At 37.2% G+C, this 23,910-nt stretch overlaps 1 protein-coding gene across 1 annotated transcript in view; it reads left to right on the top strand.

Annotated features, from left to right (window-relative positions):
- Positions 1-23,910, top strand: part of LOC124272417 (semaphorin-5A-like) — a 145,528-nt gene that overhangs the window by 110,760 nt on the left and 10,858 nt on the right. The window contains 13 exon segments of the mRNA XM_046707584.1: positions 56-269; positions 8,394-8,482; positions 8,929-8,961; positions 9,766-9,932; positions 10,763-10,898; positions 11,510-11,649; positions 12,469-12,667; positions 13,296-13,372; positions 14,387-14,523; positions 15,729-15,896; positions 16,580-16,753; positions 17,168-17,347; positions 18,515-18,855. Of these exon segments, the coding sequence (XP_046563540.1) occupies positions 56-269; positions 8,394-8,482; positions 8,929-8,961; positions 9,766-9,932; positions 10,763-10,898; positions 11,510-11,649; positions 12,469-12,667; positions 13,296-13,372; positions 14,387-14,523; positions 15,729-15,896; positions 16,580-16,753; positions 17,168-17,347; positions 18,515-18,855 (2,055 nt within the window).

Here is a 23,910-nt window from a genome sequence, read left to right on the forward strand (position 1 = left end):
ATCACTAAAAACTGGATTCAACAATACTCTCTCTTTCTCTCACTTACTCTTTCAGGCCAGCCACTTAACTGAAGTGGAAAAGACAATCAACGGCCAGGCCAAATGTCCATACAACCCCTACCAGAATGCAACAGCGTTGATGACGCCGTCAGGAGACCTGTACACCGCCACCGTCATCGACATCACAGCCAGGGACCCAGTCATCAGCAGAGACCTGGGGCCTTCACAACAACTGCGAACAATGCAGAGAAATTCAAAATGGCTCAATGGTGAGACGTCAGTTCAATATGTTTTATTACAAAGTGACTTTTATACTGCTCAAAATTGTTAAGGATTACCCAAATTTTTCAAATTACTATGGTCTTGCTATCATGATGGATTATCCACAATAATATGAAAGAGTAAGGCAGTTGTTAACTTTTGGTGTGTAGTATATATGTGCCTCAGGGGCGGTGAGGTAGCCTAATGGTTAAAGCGTTGGCTCGTCACGCTGACAACCTGGGTTCGATTGCCCACATGGGCACAATGTGTGAAGCCCATTTCTGGTGTCCCCCGCCGTGATATTGCTGGAATATTGCTAAAAGCGGTGTAAAACCCAACTCACTCACTCACTATATGTGCCTCATGACTTTGTGAAAGTTTTATGCTGGAAATAACAATTCTGATTCCTTTTTAGGAATTAGAAATAATTCATTTTAATATTATTTTCAGTATTTTGTGTAAGTAACACTTAAATGAGACACAAATGATATTTTAAATGATGCAGCTCTAATTTTGGATTGGTAGAGCAAATTATGGCCTACTATGGCAGTAACTGATCTGATAAATGAACTGTTCAGTTTGGATGAAGTCAGATGCTCATGCTATCATCCACTAGAATGTCTGCATCAAATTGTCTAACACTTATAAGTCACATGTTATTAACATGGAGTATCAAGCCATGTATTTCCTTTTTACTTTTAACAGTCTCTATTGCAATGAAAGTCTAAGAAAAACATTTGAATTAAATATTTGAAAACAGAGTGACCTTGTTGACGTGCCAAATTACCTGAATTTATAAAAGAACTTTATTAGGCCATGAAAAGGGAAGACCCTTATCATGTTGGGGGTATTCCAGTTGTGCTGTGTAAACTGACTACTTTTCTTAGGCTATTAATAATTTGTTGTAACAAATATTAATATTGTATAAATATTACCTCTTTGTATGTCAAGGTCGTTTGGATTTTCTTGAACAATTATATTTCTCCTTGGGTAATGAAATAAGTTTTGCAGTATGCGAGGAAAAAGTAGTTAGTTGACTGCAAATTTTCAAAATATGCCTAAATCAAGATGGTTTTTGATGGCAAGGGAGAAAGGTAAACTGGTTCTTATAGTTCTCTGACATCGGATGCTGGTCAGTTTGGGTGTTGGGTTACCGAGTAGTGGCTACAGGAATTGAACCCTTCATGAGAGGTCACTTTCAGGAACTTTATGCTAATGATATCTAATTATTTTCCATATAGAGTTGATTGAACTGGTCTTCCTGTTCAAGAGAGGAAGTTCAATTTGGTGATCATTTTGGTGTTGGAAGTTCCGTGAATGTACCGTGTTTTAGACCTCTGTCTATATTTCAGGATAATAGTGCTCTTTTATGGTGCAAAGTTCTTTGGGTCAAGCTTGTTTTTATTCATATGTATTTAACTTTGAACATTTTGTCATGAGAAATTGTCAAAATGTATTAAATGCTACACAAACAATTTCTCTCTTCTTCACAGGTTGTTGAAGTGTTAATTTAAAGCGTTAAAGGAAAACCAAATTCAGGTCATTCAGAAGTTCTAAGAAATGTATGTGTACTACTATAAACACCACCTTCTGTGTCTGCTGGTTTAAATATTGTATATGCACCCAACAGTTATGAATTCGCTAATTACATACAGACACTGTCTCACTTTCACAGATGGTATTAATTACAGCGTCTAGGAACGAGGAAAATGGGAAACTGTGTAGTGCAGCATAGATATACTTTATGATTAATAGCGTATAAACAATATCTAAATTATGAATAATGCACAACATGTGACTACATCTTCTCCCCTTTCACCGTTAACCTACCCACCCCACCTGATCTGTCTCATCATATCGTCCCTTTCTCCCTCCCCCCCTCCACCCTCCTCCTCCTTGCCCTATGAGTTGTCGTGAGAGTCAGGACAAGACAGAGTAGTCATGACCAGAATGATATACGATATATCTCTAGGTGGAATAAACGATATATGCCATAGTTGACGTGCATATTGTACATTGTATCCATCACAGAATGGTCTACATGGGCCATGACACTTGATATATGTCTTTAGAATGCACGTTTTTCACATCATACACAGGGAAGTACACCACCAATAGTGGGCCTATGTATTCTCTGGCATGTTTGGATGAATATTACGTATTTCATAACTTTATACTTTTCTTTTGGTTTTGGGGGCTGATGGGGTGGCCTAGTGGTTAAAGCATTTTCTCATCATGCCAAAGACCCAGGTTTGATTCCCCACATGGGTACAATATGTGAAGCCCATTTCTGGTGTCCCCCGCCATAATATTGGTGGAATATTGCTAAAAGCGGCATAAAACCCAGCTCACTCACTCACTCTGTTGGTTTTGGTTGTTATGACTAAATGTACAGGAAAATTATTCAAAATGTAAAATATGATATATCTTTAAGACTTGATATAAGGGATACAGGGCATAACGAGACACCCTCGTGGGCAATATGGATGGTTAGGGCAGATTTTGTATAGTTATCATCATATTGATTTGTGATATAGTTTGGAGATTATGTTACTTATGACAATGTGCCTTTAGAAGAATAGACATTCCAAGTCAGGTACCTTTGGTTTTTGCAAACGAGACAAGTTGTCAGAAAAATAGCATCTTGGTTTTTTCTTAATCTTTTATCCAGGGATGTACATTTTTAACTTGAAATCAATCATCCACTTGGAAAGACATTAATCTTTCTTTGGACATAACCAAAAGGTCAAATATGAATCCAATAGTTTTGTTTGGGCTTTTTCCTGATGGATAAGCTTTTAGAGTTGTGTAGACATTTTGACACCGAGGTGTTAATGTGTTGCTAGGAATGAACCATCAACCCCTGCATACAAAAGTTTTACCTCTCAAGAATTCTGACATTTGTCTAAGAGCATTCTATACATGCTTACATGGAAGGATCCCTCTCAGGAGGGTCACAAGGTGGTGTCCATTTAGGACGTCTTCAAGCCTGGACAGTAATGGCCGATATGGGGTCATTTATTTATGTCAAACACATGCAGGACCTCAAGTTATCTCGCAGGAACACAAGACCAATTGTAGGAAGAATTTGTTTGTTTTTGCCTGCAGTATGTTGTAGATATCGCGTCAATTACAATAATGGTAGCGCCATTTATTTCAATCATGGTGGGGATCATGTGTTTCCTGCCTTGTGGTGGAATAATGGCTGGAATTGATAGGGGTCAGCGGTTATTTCAATAACTCTTACCGTGTCATGTCAGATTGTCAGCCTTAATGTCAGCCAGAGAAACTTGTCACGTGACATTTCCGTCAAAACCTATTTCTTCATGTGATAATATTTCAGTTGTATTAAGCTTATATTGTCATGAAAATATATGTAAGTGATTCTTTTCTGTTTTGTCTTCAATATTTAAGAAAGCTACCGGTATATGTAATAGGTCAAATATTGTATCAAGGCTTTGTTAGGAATATTTCATCATAATTTAATGCATTGATTTAATAGGTCAAATATTTTATCAAGGATTTTGTTAGGAATATTTCATCATAATTTAATGCATTGATTTAATAGGTCAAATATTGTATCAAGGGTTTGTTAGGAATATTTCATCATAATTTAATGCATTGATTTAATAGGTCAATATTTTATCAAGGATTTTGTTAGGAATATTTCATCATAATTTAATGCATTGATTTTGCTGGTCCCTTCGTGTCAAGCTTTGTATCCAACAGTAAATTGTTATAAAAAGGGGTAAAATAAATCATATTCACTGCAATAATAATAGAGTAATTACAAAACGTACAGTGTATTCCTAACAGCATATATACAATAAAAATAGGCTAATTGATTCTACAATGATTGAGATATTTTATCAGTATCTCCAACTCACAAACCTCATAGACAAGACCTCATAGAAGTTGTGTTAGTTATTGTTTATTGACAATAATATCTTTGATTTGCCACGATGTATACCTTCAGACACAAAAATAAACTAATTTCCTGAAACTAATTGAAAGGGTTCTTCTAATAACATTTTTCACTTTAACCTAAACCTGCCCTAACCATCCAGATTGTCCATTAGACTGTCTCGTTATTTCCTATAATCACAGACACAGTGAGGTGATGGACTGGTCAGGCCATATACTACCTCAAAGTAAACTAAGTGGTCAGCCAAGATAATAGGAATGGTCTTTATTCAATAAAAACCAGATCATAAATATCCCAGCCTGACATGAAGTGACCGGTAGTCACCGAGAGAGGTGTACAACAGGGTTGCATTCTCCTATTAATGGTTTTAAGTACATGTTTTATTTTGTCGGACAAGCCACTTAAATCAGATTGTTTATGTTTCACCCTCCATCAGGGGTCTATTGTTAGTCAAATTTATTAATGTCAGAAAGAATTTTGATTGCTTAAAGCTGGAGTTTAATTGTGTGAGAAGACGTACACACAGTAGGAAATACCTTTGTTTTCATACCAGAGCTTGTATGTGTGGAATTTCTATTTTATAAGGTTGTTTGAGGAAAAGTATTGATTTGTAGTTTAACCACTGAGGTGTATTCTAAAGTATTATTGAAATTTAATTTGAAATTTTATTTAAATTTTGTTAATTGTATTTTATTTCAGTTTTGAAGTGAATTTGTTGAAACTGTACCTTTAATTTAAGTATCCAATATGTTGCACACCTATTAATGTTCAAATAATCTGTTTCTGATTGCTTGACAAGCCCATTATGTTAGGCTTTAATTCCAACAAAAATACTTTAAAAGACTAAATAGCACAGAAACATTTGATTTAATCCTCAAGTTTAAAAAAGGCAGTTAGTAAATATCTCTGTATTTTGAATTTAAGCTTTAAGCTTTCCTAGAAACTATTTAAACATGGCCAAAGACTGTTTAGAAGTTCTCAAGTTCTAAGTCTTTAGTAAACTCATCAGTGATGTATGGGGTATACTGATGACAAGGTAATTCCTGGGATTATATTTTCACACGTAAATGTCAAGGGAAGATAACTCATCTTTTCCAGCATCCTAATTGATAATGGTCGGTGACACCAGTACATTGTCATCAGAATAAGCATCTCTTAAGACAGGCACTCTTTAAAATTGACGTCTCACAGGGAAGAAATGACACCATAGTAAATAGGTTTCTAAGAAACATGGGACTTAAGTCAGTATGAAATATTTCCCATCAGCTTTGGATTAATTAGATGACCGATCATTTCACGATGAATGTATATATTTCGTCAATTTTACCGACAGTCACTTTCAGCTGTCTGTCAACTGGTCCCTTGTCAGCAAGGTTGATGTCTCTTTCATTCCTTGGGGCAAGTTGAGTTGATGACTGGGTGTGTAATATATGCCCCTGGCATTGGGTAATCGGATTGCTAAACTGTTTACGATTCATTACAGCTGTTTCAAGCAACTGGGTTTTGGTGTCATCTCATTTGTATCTTGTAGATCAAAGGGTTTTTTTATCGTTAAATTAACAGCACATCTTGTATAACACGTTTGGTGACAAAAGACACATTGTTCAGTCTTGTTAACAAATTTGAAAAAATATAATCTCAAATGACTTCATGACTTTGATGTTCAAAGATGTAGTAGTGGCACGTGGTCCTGTGCATAGAGCTCAGGTCACAAATCAGGTGAAGTTAAGCAATGTTGGGTGCGGAGAATCATTGGATGGGTGACCCGCTTGGCAGCTTGACTCCGGATAGTTTCTAGGACTTCAGTCCTGCCCCACAACGAAGCATGTGTGATACATGTGGTCTCACCAGAGACATGTGAGCTTGTTCAAATTTGCCCCTGTTCACCCAGCAGAAAATGGGTACCCGGTGGGATAAAGTCATGTGACTATAACCCTCTAGCGCCTAACAGGCAGCTTGGGTTATTTGGGGTAATAATAATCAGATTGTTTGGGCGCTTCAAGCATGCATTGTGCATGAGCAGTGTGCATGATAAATGGACAAACGTCTTTGATGAAATATAAGACTACAGGTATCTAAGAAATTGAAACTGTCAAGGTTAATTATGTATATGATTATTTTGTTGAATATGTTTAATAATTCTAATTAATATGTAGTTTATAGGGAATAGTTTTCTATGATGGTCACTAAACAGAAGGATTAAATGATTTAGACGTATCGTATCACAAGCTCAAAGCACTGTGTTGACATATATTATCACTAAAACAGTGACACCTACCGATGCGTGGAGTTCTGCAGTAAATACATGTATCAGATTCACCAAATTATTCGTTGTAACTAAAAACTGAGTTATTTTCTTTGGATTGTCTGGTCTGGTTAAATCCATTGTGGGTGGGTAACATTTTGAAGTTACCAGCCTTGATGTCTGGCTAGGTTTTAGCTTATTTCATACACAGTGATAATGTTTAGCTTTTCTACGAAACTTGCAGCATTGCAGCCTCTGAATTGCATCGTTTATATAAAGGGATGCATAGACACAAGTGCTGTCGTAGATCAAGCACACTCTGAATCTCAGGGCACCTGTTAATGTTTTCTGACTTCAGATAGTCCTACTTAAGCAAGGATTTATGATAATTGTGTATACTATAGGTGGTAAGGTGATGCTAACGGTAATTGGCCTTTGTTTCACGTTAGAGGTGACCATTTGCCATCTGTAGAATATTTCTGTACGCAGGACCTGTGAGGGTTATCTAACAGTGACATCTTTCCAAGTGAATGTGTGAAATATGTAGGTTACACTATAGGAATGCATTCACATAATGGAATCTGTGGAAATGTAATCGTATGAAAATATTGGTAGAGTTGAATCTGTGGGAAGTCTAGGTAAGTTGAAGGAAACATTCATAGAGTGGAATATGTGGAAAGCCAAGGTCGTAATGAGGGAAAGCACTGATCTAGTTGAATCCATAGAAAGTCATTGTTATAATGAAGGAAAGCACAGGTTGAGTTGAATCTGTGGAAACTCAAGGTCACAATAACGGAAAGCACTTACCGGTATCAATTTGAATCAGTGGAAAGTCAAGGTCATAATGACAGAGAGCACATATCAATTTGAATCAGTGGAAAGTCAAGGTCACTATGAAGGAAAGCACATATCAATTTGAATCTGTAGAAAGTCAAGGTCACGATGAAGGAAAGCTTTGATAGCTGTTAAATGTTGAAAGTATAAGATTTACAACAACCATGTCTTTCGTGGGTAAGTGGAGTAGGTGCAAGCCAAAATAATATTGTATAAATTACTTCTGATCTATGGCTATGTGGTATTTATAGCATGTCATCATTTCTCTATCATAAAAGATCAGAAAAGTTTTTAAACAGTTAACACATTAACACACACAGGTAGAAGTTCAGTGCATAAAACTTTAAAAAAAATCATCTGTCTAGTCGTTCTGTCTGCAGTATGTTGTATAAACTGCATCATTTAGATACAAAATATCTAAGTAATATTTCATATGGTGATGGTAGATATAGTATATTTCAGGTTACCTGTTGGGAATAAATACACTTTTCGCATCCTCTCCTCAAATACAGATATCGTACAGAAGAAAAAGTCAACCCATGCTAAAACTGTAATTGACAAAATTACCTTTAGAAAAACCTTTGAAAAGGGCTACAAAGTTTTTATTGGTTTTAAAAGGAAGACTGTTAGAAGCTTCTGACAGAACTACAATTAGTGTGCGGATTTATTCTCCAGGGAAAGACACGATGCTCGTAATCTGATTACCCAGTCTTTGCAATTCCACAAAACGGAGTCATTGCCAGGGGCCCGGAACAGTTAGTTAACTGTTGGAAAAGACAGAAATTCTATAAATGAGGATATTTAGTTTGGGCAAAGATGAGTCAATATTGTAAAGGATTTCTATTTTAATGATGAAACATGGTGGGGGATGAGCTGATAATTTAAAATCTTTGTAGTTTGTTCAAGAGTGTGAAGGGAAAGTGATTAAGTAATTAATTAGCTTCACCGTTGAACTCCTCAATTCAGTTCAGGCTGTCGATTCTGATAAAAAAACAATTGTCCATCTGATAAATTCTTTTTAGAAAAGAAAGTGTTCCGTAAATTTATGAAAATTTGATTAATAAAACTGGAATTTTGTTTGTTGTAGCATATTAAGATATAACTGCACTGAATATTTTATTTTTTCAGAGCCCAACTTTATAGCTTCCTATGAAATAGGAGAATTTGTATATTTTTTCTTCCGAGAAACTGCAGTCGAGTTTATCAACTGCGGCAAAGTAAGTACTCATTCTTTTCCTGTAAGTGAATAATACAGTCACAGGGTTCATTATACAATGTAATGACAAAAATTGTACATCCGGCTTCATTCAATTCATTATTTGCTCAAATATTGATTGCAAAATTTCGAAAATGTTTCTCTGATTTTGGTTTTACTGATGTTGGTATTACTGATTAATTTGTTTTTTTCCTTGATATTGAAACCGATACTGATATTTTGTCATTTGTTGTGTATGTTATCACATTAGTTATTACATACTGCTGAAAAAATGTTGAGGAACACCCACAATTTACATTACCCACTGTGGGAGAACAGCAATAGTCACGTAAAAATTGTGTGTTGTTAATTTCTTTTGAGTTATATGTCTACTTGTGGAACTGTTAAATAACAAATTATCTCTTACAAAATATGTATAGATTCAATGTCTTGTGTTTTGTTTTTCAGAAAACATATTCACGTGTTGCAAGGGTTTGCAAGGTAAATATACTGAAGGGGATAAATAAGGCAACAGGGAACTGTAATGGAGATTTTTCAGTTTAGGGTAAATGGGAATAGTATGATATATGTCCATGGGAATATTACACGTCTGATATGACAGCAGTTACCTTGTGAGTGTACTGATTCATCTCAGTGAAGTCCTGGGTTTGAGGGGCGGTGGGGGTAGCCTAATGGTTAAAGCGTTGGCTCGTCACGCCGAAGACCCGGGTTCGAATCCCCACATGGGCACAATGTGTGAAGCCCATTTCTGGTGTCCCCCGCCGTGATGTTGCTGGAATATTGCTAAAAGCGGCGTAAAACCAAACTCAGTCAGTCAGTCCTGGGTTTGAGTCTACTAATGTGTGATGCACATGTTTGATGTCCCCATGCTACTAGATGCTCATGACCCTGCTTCATCTAAACCCTGTCAATGGATCACTGGGTCCTGAAACTTCATTCTCAACTCCCTGAGGAGTATACAACTCAAACTGACTATGAGATGTGAGGAGATTATCAGTCACATTACCATCTCGTCCTATCAGGTACCCATTCGCTACTGAGTGAATACAGGCATGTTTTTTAATGAAGCCATTTGCTGACTGAAAGTGGCATAACACTCACTCATTGTCACATAGGAGAACTGACAAGCAGTCATGTGAGATACATTTAGATCACCTGGCACAAATACAAGAGAGCTTTTGTTTCAGTCAGAATTTAGAATCTATTCTGATTTGCTAAATTTTTTTACACAAATATTTTGAAAATGTTTCATGTTTGAAGAATGTTTTTTGTTGTTGTTTTCAGACTGACGGAGGTGGGAGGGTTCTTTTAGAGGAGAACTGGACAACATTCTCCAAAGCCAGAATGAATTGCTCAGTACCAGGGGATTTTCCATTCTATTTTGATGAAATACAGAGTACATTTTTCTCTGAAAAGGAACAGCTTCTATATGCCATCTTCACAACGCCTTCGTAAGTGAAGCACTGTCTTTATCAAAACTAATTTCCTTGCATGTGTGTGATATCTGTATGTGTGTCTATATCTGTACACCTCTGTCTATGTTGGTCGGGAAAATGTACACCCAAGTCACAAAGCGAAAAAATAAGAACAGATTTTAACTCTATCTGAAAAGGGATTAGGAAGACGATATTTTTTGAAATAACTGAAAAATCGTTATTTTTTAACTTCCATTTTGCTGATATCTTTATAGATCATTACCGGTACATCTTTTGCTCTACAATGTATATACTACACTATTGACATGCATGGTAGCAAAAATAATGTCTATGGTGGAAGGGAGACAACTCTCATCAGGAAACAAGGATTTTATGTGTCTGTTTGGTTAGAGACATGTTCAAGAGCTTTGCTTCTTCCTGGTCATAGGTCATGCTAGAACAAATTATGGTGTCCTTTACAATCTTGTCAGCTTTTGTAGAACTACAGTGTGTGTAACATGCATTTAGTAAGCTCTCAATTCTCGTTTTTTCCCTATATGTACCAGGAATATGTATCCCAGTGTCATGGGTACAACATTTGATTTTCTGTGGGCTGGGGGACATGGTTTTAGATTTGCCATAATAACGGTAATCAGTCCTTTGAATGCTCTAAGAATAATTTTTATATCAGTTCTTATCCCAAAGCAATTCTTTATCTGTATGATATAGCTTCCTATATCGAAACTTATGTATTGCTGAACACCTGAGATGTTGGGATGTTGTCTTATTTTAGAATATTTTATGCAAAATTATAATTATTGTGATACAGTTTTTCATTATCGGTGCTCTCATTTGTTTAATTTCAGAAATAGTTTAGCCGGATCAGCTGTGTGTGTGTATAACATGTCCGCGTTCCAGACAACATTCATTGGGCCGTTCAAGTACCAGGAGAACGCCAAGTCTGCTTGGATGAAGCATGAAAACCCAACTCCATTGGAAAGGGTAAATACCAAACTAGCAGACACACTCAACCCTGCCTATTTAGACAGAATGGTGTGGAGCAAGACAACATACTCGTGCACTCACTCACTCACTCTTTATGTTGTGTAGGGGCAGGGGGGTAGCCTAGTGGTTAAAGCGTTGGCTCGTCACGCCGAAGACCCGGGTTCGAATCCCCACATGGGTACAATGTGCGAAGCCCATTTCTGGTGTCCCCCGCCGTGATGTTGCTGGAATATTGCTAAAAGCGGCTTAAAAAACCAAACTCAGTCAGTCAGTTGTGTAGGGGCGGTGGGATAGGCTAATGGTTAAAGCATCCGCTCGTCACACTGAAGATCTGGGTTTGATTCCCCACATGGGTACAGTGTGTGAAGCCCATTTCTGGTGTCCCCCGCCGTGATGTTGCTGGAATATTGCTACAAGCGGCATAACACCATACTCATCCAATCACTCACTCACTTTATCTTGTGTTTTGCCAAGCCAGTGGAAGTAGAGAGTAAACAGCTGTGCAGCCAATAAGATGTCACACTAGGACATTACCGAAATACTTTTAAAGCAGAATTAAACCTAACTCACTCACTCACTGATACTGTATGTTGTCCATCTCTGTCCAGTGCCCCAGCCAAGGCAGCGGAAGTAAGCGGTCAACAGACACGTCGGCCAGTAAACTAGAGGCAGCCAACATGTATCAACTGATGGACGCAGCCATACAACCCAACACCATCTCCCCGTTGTACCTTGGGGAGAACGAGAGGTAACTGCCCATGTTGGAAGTTTAATCAGACTAACGCTTGGTCTCTGAATATATATGATTTTGATAGTAACAAATAATCACATTTTAATTAAAAAGGAGCCCCAGTGAGATAGGAGATTCAGATCCTGAGGTAATCTAGACTTGCTTCATTTAGGCCTTTAGCATTGCAGGGAGGGCTGGCAGTAGGGAAGATGATGTGGTTCAGGGACTGTGAGACAGACTAGAGGTTTAATCACTGATTCATAGCTGACATTAAGGAAGTCATCATGTCGCAGCCTTGGTTTGGTATTAATCAGCATTTGGAATGAAAATTCTCAATTACTTTCTTTAATTGATGATGAAAGATTTCTTTTGATGTTTCTTCATCATGAAGTAAGGAAATTACATAAACCGATATACATATGGCAGGCAGAGGAAGTAGTACCTAGCAAGACTACTTGTCCTCATTTGCTTCATTTTCTGGTCGATTTATCAATTAATTAATCGAGATAATTGAAACGTATGTTTTCCCAATTTTTTCTTTCAGAGTAATAAACAAATATAGTAAATAGAATAAATATAAAGAATAAACAAAATATGTATACATCAACTTATTTAATACATAATTATTATTATCTCAAAGACAAACAATGAACTCATCTTTGATCGATGTGAATGCTGGTGCTGTTTTTTGTTAAAAGTAAATAATTCATTTTCCTTCTTAAAACAGCCATTAACGTCATTCTGCTGGAACAGAACAGTTTTTCAATTCTTAAATCAGGGCCTTGCACCACAAAGCAATCGTAGTGCTATAATAATTGTAATACCCGGTATTTACAGGTGGACTCATATCGTGGTGGACTTTGTGTACGGCAAGATGGACCTGTATGAGGTGGTGTTCCTGGCTACTGCCGATGGAAAGATTCGGAAGATGTTCAAGGTTCCCCGCTCCAACAAAACCTGTCTCATTGAAGAGATAAAAATTGTGCCCAACGGGGAACCTAAGCCAGTAAAAGCTATGAAAATCTCTCCAGAATCGGTAAAGTATATTTCAAAGAATCCTTTACAATGTGAGAATTCATTAGATATTTGGTCATTGTGACCAATTTTGAATAGTTTTATGTGAACATTATGTAATCCCATGATTCAGTGGTGAAAATGTTCCTTCCATCTTGTAATTCTTGACACAGTCGCTGTGAATAGCTGCAAAATTGCTGATGCTGCGTTAAGCAATATTTACTCACTGACAATAGTATATATATATATATATAATAACAAATGTTTCAGGCATCTGAGATAAAACTCATCCAATTTACATGACAGCAACATTTAAAGATGTTGTGAGTGGAACATTGCTTTCCTTTCTGTCATGCCTTATTAGCCGCCATACAGCTGGAATATTGCTGAGTGTGGCATAAAACTAAACTCACTCACTCACTCATGCCTAATTCAACACTACATTCACTCTAGACAATGATTGTCATTGAAATTTTGATTTTGATAGAAACAAGAAACAGCATTCAAAATGAAAAGGATCCATTGTATGATTTGAGATTTTAATTTTGAATGATATTTGACATTTTATTTCCAGGTTGAATGTTTTGCTGAAGATATTTTCCATTGAATGTTGTTATTGAAATTTTATTCATGGAATATTGTTTGTCCAGGGTGCAATCTTCATTTCCACCCAAGGGAGAGTGATAAAGATCCCTGTTGAAAGATGCAGCCGCTTCACAGACAGCGAGTAAGTCAAGAGACAAGCCACTTTGTATTTTCTTCAAGCAGCAATCTTTCATTCAAAACACTGTGTATTCATTTACTGTTATGTGGTAGTGCCCAGCTGGAATGAATTTAAAAATGATTTGTGCAGTCATGACTTATGGCTCTTTCTCTCTTAAATATATCTCTGGCCAACCAGTTAAACTCTCAGTGTCACACGGGATCGGGTGGTCAGGCTCGCTGACTTGGTTGACACATGTCATCGGTTCCCAATTGTGCAGATCAATGCTTATGCTGTTGATCACTGGATTGTCTGGTCCAGACTCGATTATTTACAGACCGCCACCATACAGCTGGAATATTGCTGAGTGCGGCGTAAAACAAAACTCACTCACTCAGTGTCACATGTATTGCTTTGGTCCAAATGTTTTGGATTTTGTATGTTTTTAAGTATAAACTACTTTCAAATTGAAGTAGTGGGTTGATAATTTGGATTTGATGCCACTTTCAGCAATACCCTGGCGGTACTGTATTGGGGGACACCAGACATGGGCTTCACACACTGTACCCATATGGTTATGTGAATCTTGGTCTTTGGTATAATGAGCAAATTCTTCAAACACCACTGACTGACTGACTGAGTTTGGTTTTACGCCGCTTTAAGCAATATTCCAGCAACATCATGGCGGGGCACACCAGAAATGGGCTTCACACATTGTACCCAAGTGGGGATTCGAACCCGGGTCTTCGGCGTGACGAGACAACGCTTTAACCACTAGGCTACCCCACCGCCTCTTTAAACACCAGGCTACCCAAGTGAATTAAAAGAAGGGCAATGGGGTAGGCTAGTGGTCAAAAAACATTACCTCTACATGGCTAGGTTTGATTCCCAACATGGGTTCAGTGTATAGGGCATATTTTGGTGTTCTGCACTCTGACAGTGATGGAATATTTCAAAAGTGGCTTAAAACCATTATGACTTGTACTTTGAAAATATCTTTAACAAATGTCAATAAAAACATTGTTGTGTTTATTTCAGTTTGTGTGTGAATTCCATGGACCCGTACTGTGGCTGGGATGCAGTTAACAACACCTGCTCACGTGCCCCTAACGGAAACCCTCACGAGGTCATGTGGGACCAACACATTGTCTCCTGTCCCATTGTCCAGTACCCAGGTATGAATAAATAGTCATACTTGAAGAACAATCACTTTCCAATTACTTGCCATGATTTAACTGTGTTCATGCTGATTATATCATTTTACATTAATCCCTGATTTAATGACGCATGAATTCAGACAAAAATATTTTAAAATTTGTATGAGATACATACAAATATAATCATCATGCTTTGCTAGTAACGTTGATGATGAATCACCTTATCCTCAGTAAAAAGCACCTGACCAATGAGATATCTAGAAAGATATTGCGAAAAATTGAATCCTTTTCTGTAACGCCACTAAGAAGAAACCATCCACTCAGATACCTTTAAGGGGTATTGATTAATGTTTATCACCATGTCCCAATTAAGTGCTGACCAATCACAAACCAAAATCTTGTGGACAATATTGTTGTTTACATATTGCCCTCTGTTCCCTCAGTAAACAGCATCTGCCCAATCAGAATTAGAAGTCATGGACAGTATTGTTAATATTGCCCTCTGTTCCCTCAGTAAACAGCATCTGCCCAATCAGAATTAGAAGTCATGGACAGTATTGTTAATATTGCCCTCTGTTCCCTCAGTAAACAGCATCTGCCCAATCAGAATTAGAAGTCATGGACAGTATTGTTAATATTGCCCTGCCCTCCTCAGTAAACAGCATCTGCCCAATCAGAATTAGAAGTCATGGACAGTATTGTTAATATTGCCCTCTGTTCCCTCAGTAAACAGCATCTGCCCAATCAGAATTAGAAGTCATGGACAGTATTGTTAATATTGCCCTCTGTTCCCTCAGTAAACAGCATCTGCCCAATCAGAATTAGAAGTCATGGACAGTATTGTTAATATTGCCCTCTGTGTCCTCAGTAAACAGCATCTGCCCAATCAGAATTAGAAGTCATGGACAGTATTGTTAATATTGCCCTCTGTTCCCTCAGTAAACAGCATCTGCCCAATCAGAATTAGAAGTCATGGACAGTATTGTAAATATTGCCCTCTGTTCCCTCAGTAAACAGCATCTGACCTATCAGACTTAGAAGTCATGGACAGTATTGTTAATATTGCCCTCTGTTCCCTCAGTAAACAGCATCTGCCCAATCAGAATTAGAAGTCATGGACAGTATTGTTAATATTGCCCTCTGTTCCCTCAGTAAACAGCATCTGCCCAATCAGAATTAGAAGTCATGGACAGTATTGTTAATATTGCCCTCTGTGTCCCCAGTGAACGGCAACTGGTCTGACTGGTCAGACTGGAGTCCATGTGAGCAGGTTGGGGCTGACCAGGCCGGGGAGGACTGTCTGTGTCGCCATAGAAACTGTGATAACCCCAAACCCTACTATGGAGGACGGCCATGTTCAGGGGCTTCCATTGAAGTCACCAACTGCTCAGGTGAGATGTTCCATCTTATTCTACTTTCCTGATTGAATCCTGAAACTTTTGTATCTGTAAAGTGATATATTAACCTGAACAGTACCTTTCTGAATGAAATTGCTGGACTTACAAATTTGCAGATTTATTCATTGTTAATTGATACATAAATAATGATTACTTGTGTGGATTCCTTAGCTATTTTTAAGAGGCATCTACATGGGTCAGGTGGTCTGGCTTAGTTATTTGGTTGATTGCATGTCATGTTTTTGTGGGCTCTCTGCTGAGTGAAGTATTGACTGACTGACTGACTGACTGAGTTTGGTTTTACGCCGCTTTTAGCAATATTCCAGCAACATCACGGCGGGGGACACCAGAAATGGGCTTCACATTGTACCCATGTGGGGATTCAGAACCTGGGTCTTGGTGATGAGCCAACGCTGTTAACCACTAGGCTACACTATAAAACCAGCAAGTCAGTGAAGTATTGAACAAGCCAAAACACATAACAATGTATGCATAGGTATACATAGATATTCCGAACAGAATCCTTCAGGAAGCTGTCATCTTGACCAGTCCTGTGTGACCTCTAAGTCTCACTGTATTTTTATTTCCCGAATCAGTTCTCTGTCATACACTAAAGACAGAAAGATCACAGTGCTTGATTTAAGTCTTTTCAAGTTGTATCATCTCTGTGTTTTCAGTTCACGGGGCCTGGACCCCATGGACCCCGTGGTCCAGCTGCTCCAAGACGTGCGGCTACTCCATCAAGAAGCGAGAGAGATACTGCAGCAATCCTACCCCTCGACATGGTGGATTCGGCTGCGAGGGCCGCCATGTTGACAGCCAGCTGTGTGCCGGTCTACCAGCCTGTAAATGTACGTACTCTGTGTGTTGTGTAGTGGGTGATGGGTCCCTGTAAATTGCTGTAATGTTTGCCATAAACTTAAGATGAGTAATGTTTTTATTGTAAAAGGTTTGTGTAAATATCCGTAAATAATGCTCAACATAATTTTAACTTTACTGTTTTCGAAATCAGTCTGTGTTGTGCATTTTCAAAACACTAATTACAGTAATGAATAAAAAAAATTGTGCAAATTTAATTTGACTGCTTGTACAATTTACATGTGTTTTCTTTTATGAGACTACCCACAGTTATTGACATTTTAACTGAGCCGAAAATATACTGTCCCCTAACCAATGGCCCCATTTTGTACTGACTGCTGACTTGTGAATGTATACTTGACATGACGTGTTTGTTGGAAAGTGACGTCTGTATCTGCTGTTGTCAGTGCCCCCTATTGATGGGAAATGGTCGAAGTGGTCTGGTTGGAGTACATGCACGGCCAAATGTCAGGGCGGTATCCAGACCCGGCGGCGGACATGTGACCAGCCCAAGTTGAGTCGTGGCGGAATCCCGTGTATCGGGAACAAAGAAGAAATGAGGATGTGCAACACCCAGAACTGTGATAGTAAGTTGTCTGCTGTACAGTAGTGGTTGGGGAAATAGCATCAAACAGCAGAAGTCGCGATTACAAGTATCACAGAAACAGGAAAGGAAACAAAGATGTAACAAATCAGATGCTAATTCTTTGAAACAACCTTAAAGTGATAATCCAACTCTCAGTCGTGTTGCTGTCACTACATTTGGTAGCCTGCATAATGACCATAGGTCAATTAACACTGTAAGACAAACCTGTTGACATTACGGTCCATGATAAACAAGTTTCAATCCAAGGACTTGGTTTTTTTGGTTGTTGTTTAATGCCACACTCAGCAATATTCCAGCTATATGGTGGCGGTCTGTAAATAATCGAGTCTAGAACAGACAATCCAGTGATCAACAGCATGAGCATCGAAGCTATGCAATTGGGAACTGATGACATGTGTCAACCAAGTCAGCGAGCCTGACCATCCGATCCCGTTAGTCGCCTCTCATGACAAGCATGGGTTACGGAAGACCAATGCTAACACGGATCGAATCCAAGGAGAAAAACTCCATCCTTAGTTCAATACAATCAAAGTTGGGGTGGTGCCGCTCTTTAATGTTTTCCTCAAATCTTAAAATATCCCAGTCTTCTTTCTCAAAGGGGGCGGTGGAGTAGCCTAGTGGTTAAAGCGTTGGCTCGTCACGCCGAAGACCCGGGTTCGATTCCCCACATGGGTACAATATGTGAAACCCATTTCTGGTGTCCCCCGCCGTGATATTGCTGGAATATTGCTAACAGCAGTGTAAAACCATACTCACTCACTCACTCTTTCTCAAAGAAGACTGAGTCCAAATTCACTGTGTTATTGACTTCTAGACAGTTGAGATCTAAACACAGTTCATTCCATGTCAGTTGTCGGAGCAGCCTTGGCACAGAATTCAGCTTCCTTTTCTCATGAAAAAATAGACACAGTTTGTTGGAATTGTATTTTGCTGAATTTCCCTTGATTTGAGTAAATATTCAAAATTACATTAAAACTGATAATGCAAGATTGTTGATTGGAGCCATATTCATTTATAATCAAAGTAATATGTTGTTTTTTTTAAAGTTTGACAGCATGACAAAAACATGTTGTCATGTTCATCTGTGAAATGGCAAATATTATTTTCATCTTCAGAATTTAATAAAACTTTATCAATATATTTGCAGAAGTGGTCAAGTTGACGCCGTGGAGCCCCTGGGTGAAGACAAATGAAACGCGAGGAGGATATTTCCAGCAGAGATTTAGATTTACATGCCAGGCCGAAGTGCCGGATCGCAAGATGATTAAATCCAAGTACTCAAAAAGCCAGGCCCGTTTCTGTTTCAACAACGATCGAGGCTGCTATACTCCAGGTGAGCTGAAGAACACCATAACATCTGTAGATACGTTTTCCTCCGTAGATAGAGTGCTCAAAAAGTTCTGTAGAATTAGGAGAAAACTGTTCAAAAAGTACTGCAATTGTCGGACATTGGGTGTGTTCCTGGTGTGTCAGAAGTGCGGCTACGGATGACTAGAGGGGTCCGCTGACGAGATAATGCTCATTCTGCTGTCACTAAGAAGATACCGAAGGAGGCCGCCATACTAACACCACAATTCAACTTTGATTGGCTACAAGATTCATCACGGAGATTCATGGCTTGATTTTCTTAGATTTTGATTTACCGTTATTTTTATTTTGCTGGACGTTAACATCAGAATGGAATGGAACCCATTTGGGGATCACTGCAAGCTTCGGGGAACACCACTACTATCAAGGGAAATGTGTCGCCAAATGCTCAAATCTGAAGAATTCCGAAAAACAGTTTAATCATGTCATGTGATCAACAGATACACCATTGTCCAAATGTCATCAGTGCTATGTTCCTTCCAACTGATAATGACAAAGGGACATATTGTTAAGCAAAGAAAATTATTCAGCATTTCACTTGTTACTGCATGTTTTTCACAATGCACAATAACTCACAATTTTCATGACATAGTGTCAATGTACAAAGTATGTATAAAGTGAAAAAATCCCTTTTAATATATTCCATCTATATTAGTACCAGCATAATCGTTAGAATTAAAGAATACAGAAATACAAGAAATCCTCGGGAGAGTGGAATATTATCACGCAAACTGTCCAGCAGACAATTCAAAAATATGTAAAAGTTGTACAAAATGTAGAAATAGTAGAAAAGATATAGACCAATCATAAGTACTCAAGAAAATAGTGTCAGTAAAACAACAACGGCGGATATGACAGCAAGTAGTATAAGTCTCGATCAGCGATATTTTTCAGTCATAACTTAGGCATCATGGGATATCAACCCCTTTGTATCAATTATGTGATCAAACTCAGACAAGGTGAAAACACAATGTTTGTATGTGTGAAGTGTATAGGAAGTTAACCGTACTGAACGAAAAAAATAAGTAAATAAATATTTCGGGGATATTTTTATGAAATTGTGTGCTTAGTCTGCACATCAAGAAATATCCTCCGGAATATTCATGTTCGCTAACTTTTTTTGTACAGTATATTATAGTTTTATATCAGTGAACAAGATTATTAAAATTGCAGATAAGTGAAATGAGTTTTTTATAAGAAAGATAAATTATGTATCAAATTCAAATCATATATTTGTGAAAATAGGCTAATTTATACTGTTGGTTTTATTTAATCAAAGAACTCAAAATAGGGTTGATGAAATGGTGTCAAGTTGTGACTGCATCGGAACTATGTGCAATATTCAAATTGCATTTGTGTTTGTCTCGATATTGCCATGCCGCATGCCGAACTAGCGACTTTGTGTGAGGGCATGTAAACATTTGAGTGCATGTCGACATATGCCACGCTTTCCAGGAATTAAGCTCACAGATGATCACAGAATCACAGACTTGTGTGTTGCATGTGTAGAGCTGCATAGTTCATACTCAGTGACGATTGGTTGGAGTAGAAAGTCACGTGGTTCATTCATTGTGTTTGTGACGTTGTGAGGACGTGTGTGACTACTTCACCGTGCAATCGTAAAGCACCAGTTATGTTCTTGTATCATTTCATGTGTTATTTGTGCACCATCACCGACATTTTGTTTGTTTGTGATTTTCTTTCTTGATATTTTACAAAATAAGCTACGGAATCTACAGCTGTAAAATGTGTTCAGACATGTTGAAAGAACAAGACCTGAGTTGCAGAGATGGACTCTGAAAGTTGTAGATTTTACATGACAGTATTGAAGTGTGTGAACTCCAGTTAATGTCACGCCTATATACCACTATACAGCCCAGTGATTCTGATCAAACTTGGTATGGAACCAAAATATTCCATTGGAGTTCAGTGTGGATACAACGTTTTCTTCCTTGCATGGAACTGAATACTTTTCAAGAGGAATGTGTAGATGATTATTCCTGTCGCCATGGCAACATTCAGCATACTGGGAATTTCATTGTAAATATCTTCTTACGTAACGGAAGAAATTCAGCGAGTATGTATTTATTATTGAAGAACTATGAAACCTACCAACATGTAAATATCACAAGATTCCTCTGGAGTGTAAGGAATGTTCCTATTCTCATGATGTAAATGGTCGATATTTATTGTAAACATGATAATTGAAATGTCGCTATGGTAGTTTCATGTGCTGTCACCATGGTAACATGGCACCACGGTGCTCTGTCTGTATACTGGCATCTGGATCAGCTGATCGTCATCTGTTATAACACAGTTGTAAATAATGTAGCTGCTTTTTGTATAAATGACATCATTTGTGTACATTTACATAAATCTGACGTCACCACGTTGAAAGGAGAGAGCAGCCAGGGACAAAGTTTCAGTATTTTGTAGACTTGTAACCGAGAAGGTACGATACTGATTTTGGACATTTCCGAAACCTCTTCTTTTACATGAATATTTGTATGACACTGAAGGCCATCAATCAGGCTTGTGTGTATGATATTATAGTAGATTATGTAGAGAATTCTTACCAAGGACACAACAAATTGATTACTTGTTCTTCACCATTTATGGCATTAATTCTTCTATCATTTTAATTCCTGCTTGTGTACCGTCACAGACATTTGTTTGTGACTTTAACCTTTTCTCTTGATGTTTTACACTTGTAAAATGGGTTCAGGGATGTTGAAAGGACATAATCTGCATTGTCGATAAAGATTCTTAGAATTAATTTACAGAATCATGTGCTAATGATGATATAGCCATGGTTGCTCCCTAGTACAAACTCTTCGATAAGATCCTCAATCAAACAAGGTCTGAACTAAGAATCTTTGCATGTATTACTTGAAAAGAACAGGACTCTTGAGTCTTAAAATTTGAGGTTCTTGAGAAGCATATAGAAGTTGGTGTTTAAGTATAAGACAAAATATTATGGATGTCAACTTCTTCTTTATTTTATACACGTTTCTGGGATTTTCCTTGCCCCTTCGTCAGGTGAATGCTAACTAACAGATATACAGGATATATATACCAGTAATGTACGCATGAAGCCAGAATGAATTTGAATTTGAAGAAGTATAATATCTTATGTCAAATGACCATATCAACAGTCACATTTTGATCATCTAACTACTGATCTGAATGGTTTTGCTACTCCCTCATCACTCTGTAGTCTGCCATGTACCATCACTTGGATCTTTGAAAGTTTTGAGGACCAACCTATTTCTTTCAGACACAAGCGTTAGGGGAACAAACAATTAATTTGTTGTGGCCTTGACATCGATAACCAACAATTGTCAAAATCTATTTTTCAAGGAAGAGAGGGAGACTTATCGAAGCATGTTTCCGAAAGTATGTACCACGATAATGGTAGAAAGGAATATGGTGATTTTTGTCAGAAACTATTTTCAGATCTTCTTTAGGCCAGTAACTGATGAAAAAATGCAATATTTTCATACTTTGTCTTTAGTCATATATTACAAGTATACACCATTTCAGAATGCTCAAACATTTGTGCACTTTTTTAAAGATTTCCTCCTCAAGTCTTCCATGTATTTCTACAAAGCAAATTACAGTTTGAAGTAATGTGAATGTTTCATCCTACTTTGTTTCATGTATACTACTCAAAAGAAGTGGAGGACACCCTTGTTTTCTTATGACAAGAGTTAATCTGTCATGGCATTGCAACCATACCTGCCAATTCTGGGTGTTCCTTAACTTGTGTTGAGCAGTATACCTCCATGTTCATCTGAGCCAATCAAAAGCATTAACTGCCGTTTTCAAGTAGTAGCATATTTAAATATCATAATTTGTCTTTTGAATAATTTTGAAATGTTATTATGGTTATGTTCATGTGAAATCATGTATCAATTTTTGTTTATAAACAAACACTAAATCACTGCTTTTTTATTTATTTTCATTAACTTTTTTTTTTAAATTATATTTGTTTTAAAAAATCTTGAAAAGGGCTTGATCAATAATCTCTAAACACCAAATATTTCATTGTGATAATCTTTCAAAACTTAGGATTATTATCATGTAATAAAACTGATTTGACTTGACCAATACATATCAAATCAATATTTCAAAAAAATTAAAATTGAAAAAATATGTAAATATTGATGTGTAAATTATATCATAAAATGTCAGAACCCATATTTTTTTGTTTACGAATAATTAAGCTTTTTTCGTATTCTTACCTTTCCAGTGTTTTATTGTTGTGTTTATTTTTGTAAAGTTGTGTTTTTGTTATGTTTTTATGTGTACAAATCGTTAAAAGGTAAAAGAAACAATGAAGATTCTAACTTGAAAAACTGGTTACAGTACTGATACTTTGAGAAATAATTACAGTTTATTTTAATGTTTCTCTCTATTGAATCAAGACCGATAGCTTGTATATACTTCTGGTTATTACAGGATTTGACCGTTATTCAAACTGTACACATTTACAGATTTATTTTACATTTATCTTTGAATACCTCAACTTGATAGTATTTCAACTTGTCAAGGGTAAGAAAGGTGATGCTGTGTCATAATAATTGTATGCATAATAGATCCATGTCTTTTCAAGTGTAATGTTTGCAAACTTTGCCCTATGGATGTATAGGATAAATATTGTAAGATGTTACAAACCACACCTACTTCAGTGTACGAAATTGTCTTCATACGTCGTTTTATGGAGTTTATGTTGTTAAACAACAAGTGAAAATATGCAACAAGCTCAAAATCTGTGAATGATATAGGGCACAAAACAAAGTCATATTTTCATATTTTGAATTAAAATGCAACACTATTCATTAACAAATTTATCATATATTATCTATATCCCAAGCTGCAATACCTCTACACCTCTCAGTGTACCTTCAATTTAATGCTACACAAATTATTCTATGAGAAAATATTTCATAATACGATTATATTTTTTTTTTTATCATATTTGACATATTTGACACAATTCCTCTCGATCTGCACATTTTCATCAATGAATATACTATTTCTCAGTTATAGCAAACAGTCCTCATCTCTTATAGAAAACATTTATTTATTGTCTTTATTTATTGTCAATTATGTTTTTTTTGTCACATAATAGTCCCTGTTTGTAAATAACTATTATTGTTACGCCTACAATAA

The sequence above is a fragment of the Haliotis rubra genome, unplaced genomic scaffold, assembly GCF_003918875.1.
Source record: "Haliotis rubra isolate DU_JTF1 unplaced genomic scaffold, ASM391887v1 Scf17, whole genome shotgun sequence".
Lineage (NCBI taxonomy): Eukaryota > Metazoa > Mollusca > Gastropoda > Lepetellida > Haliotidae > Haliotis > Haliotis rubra.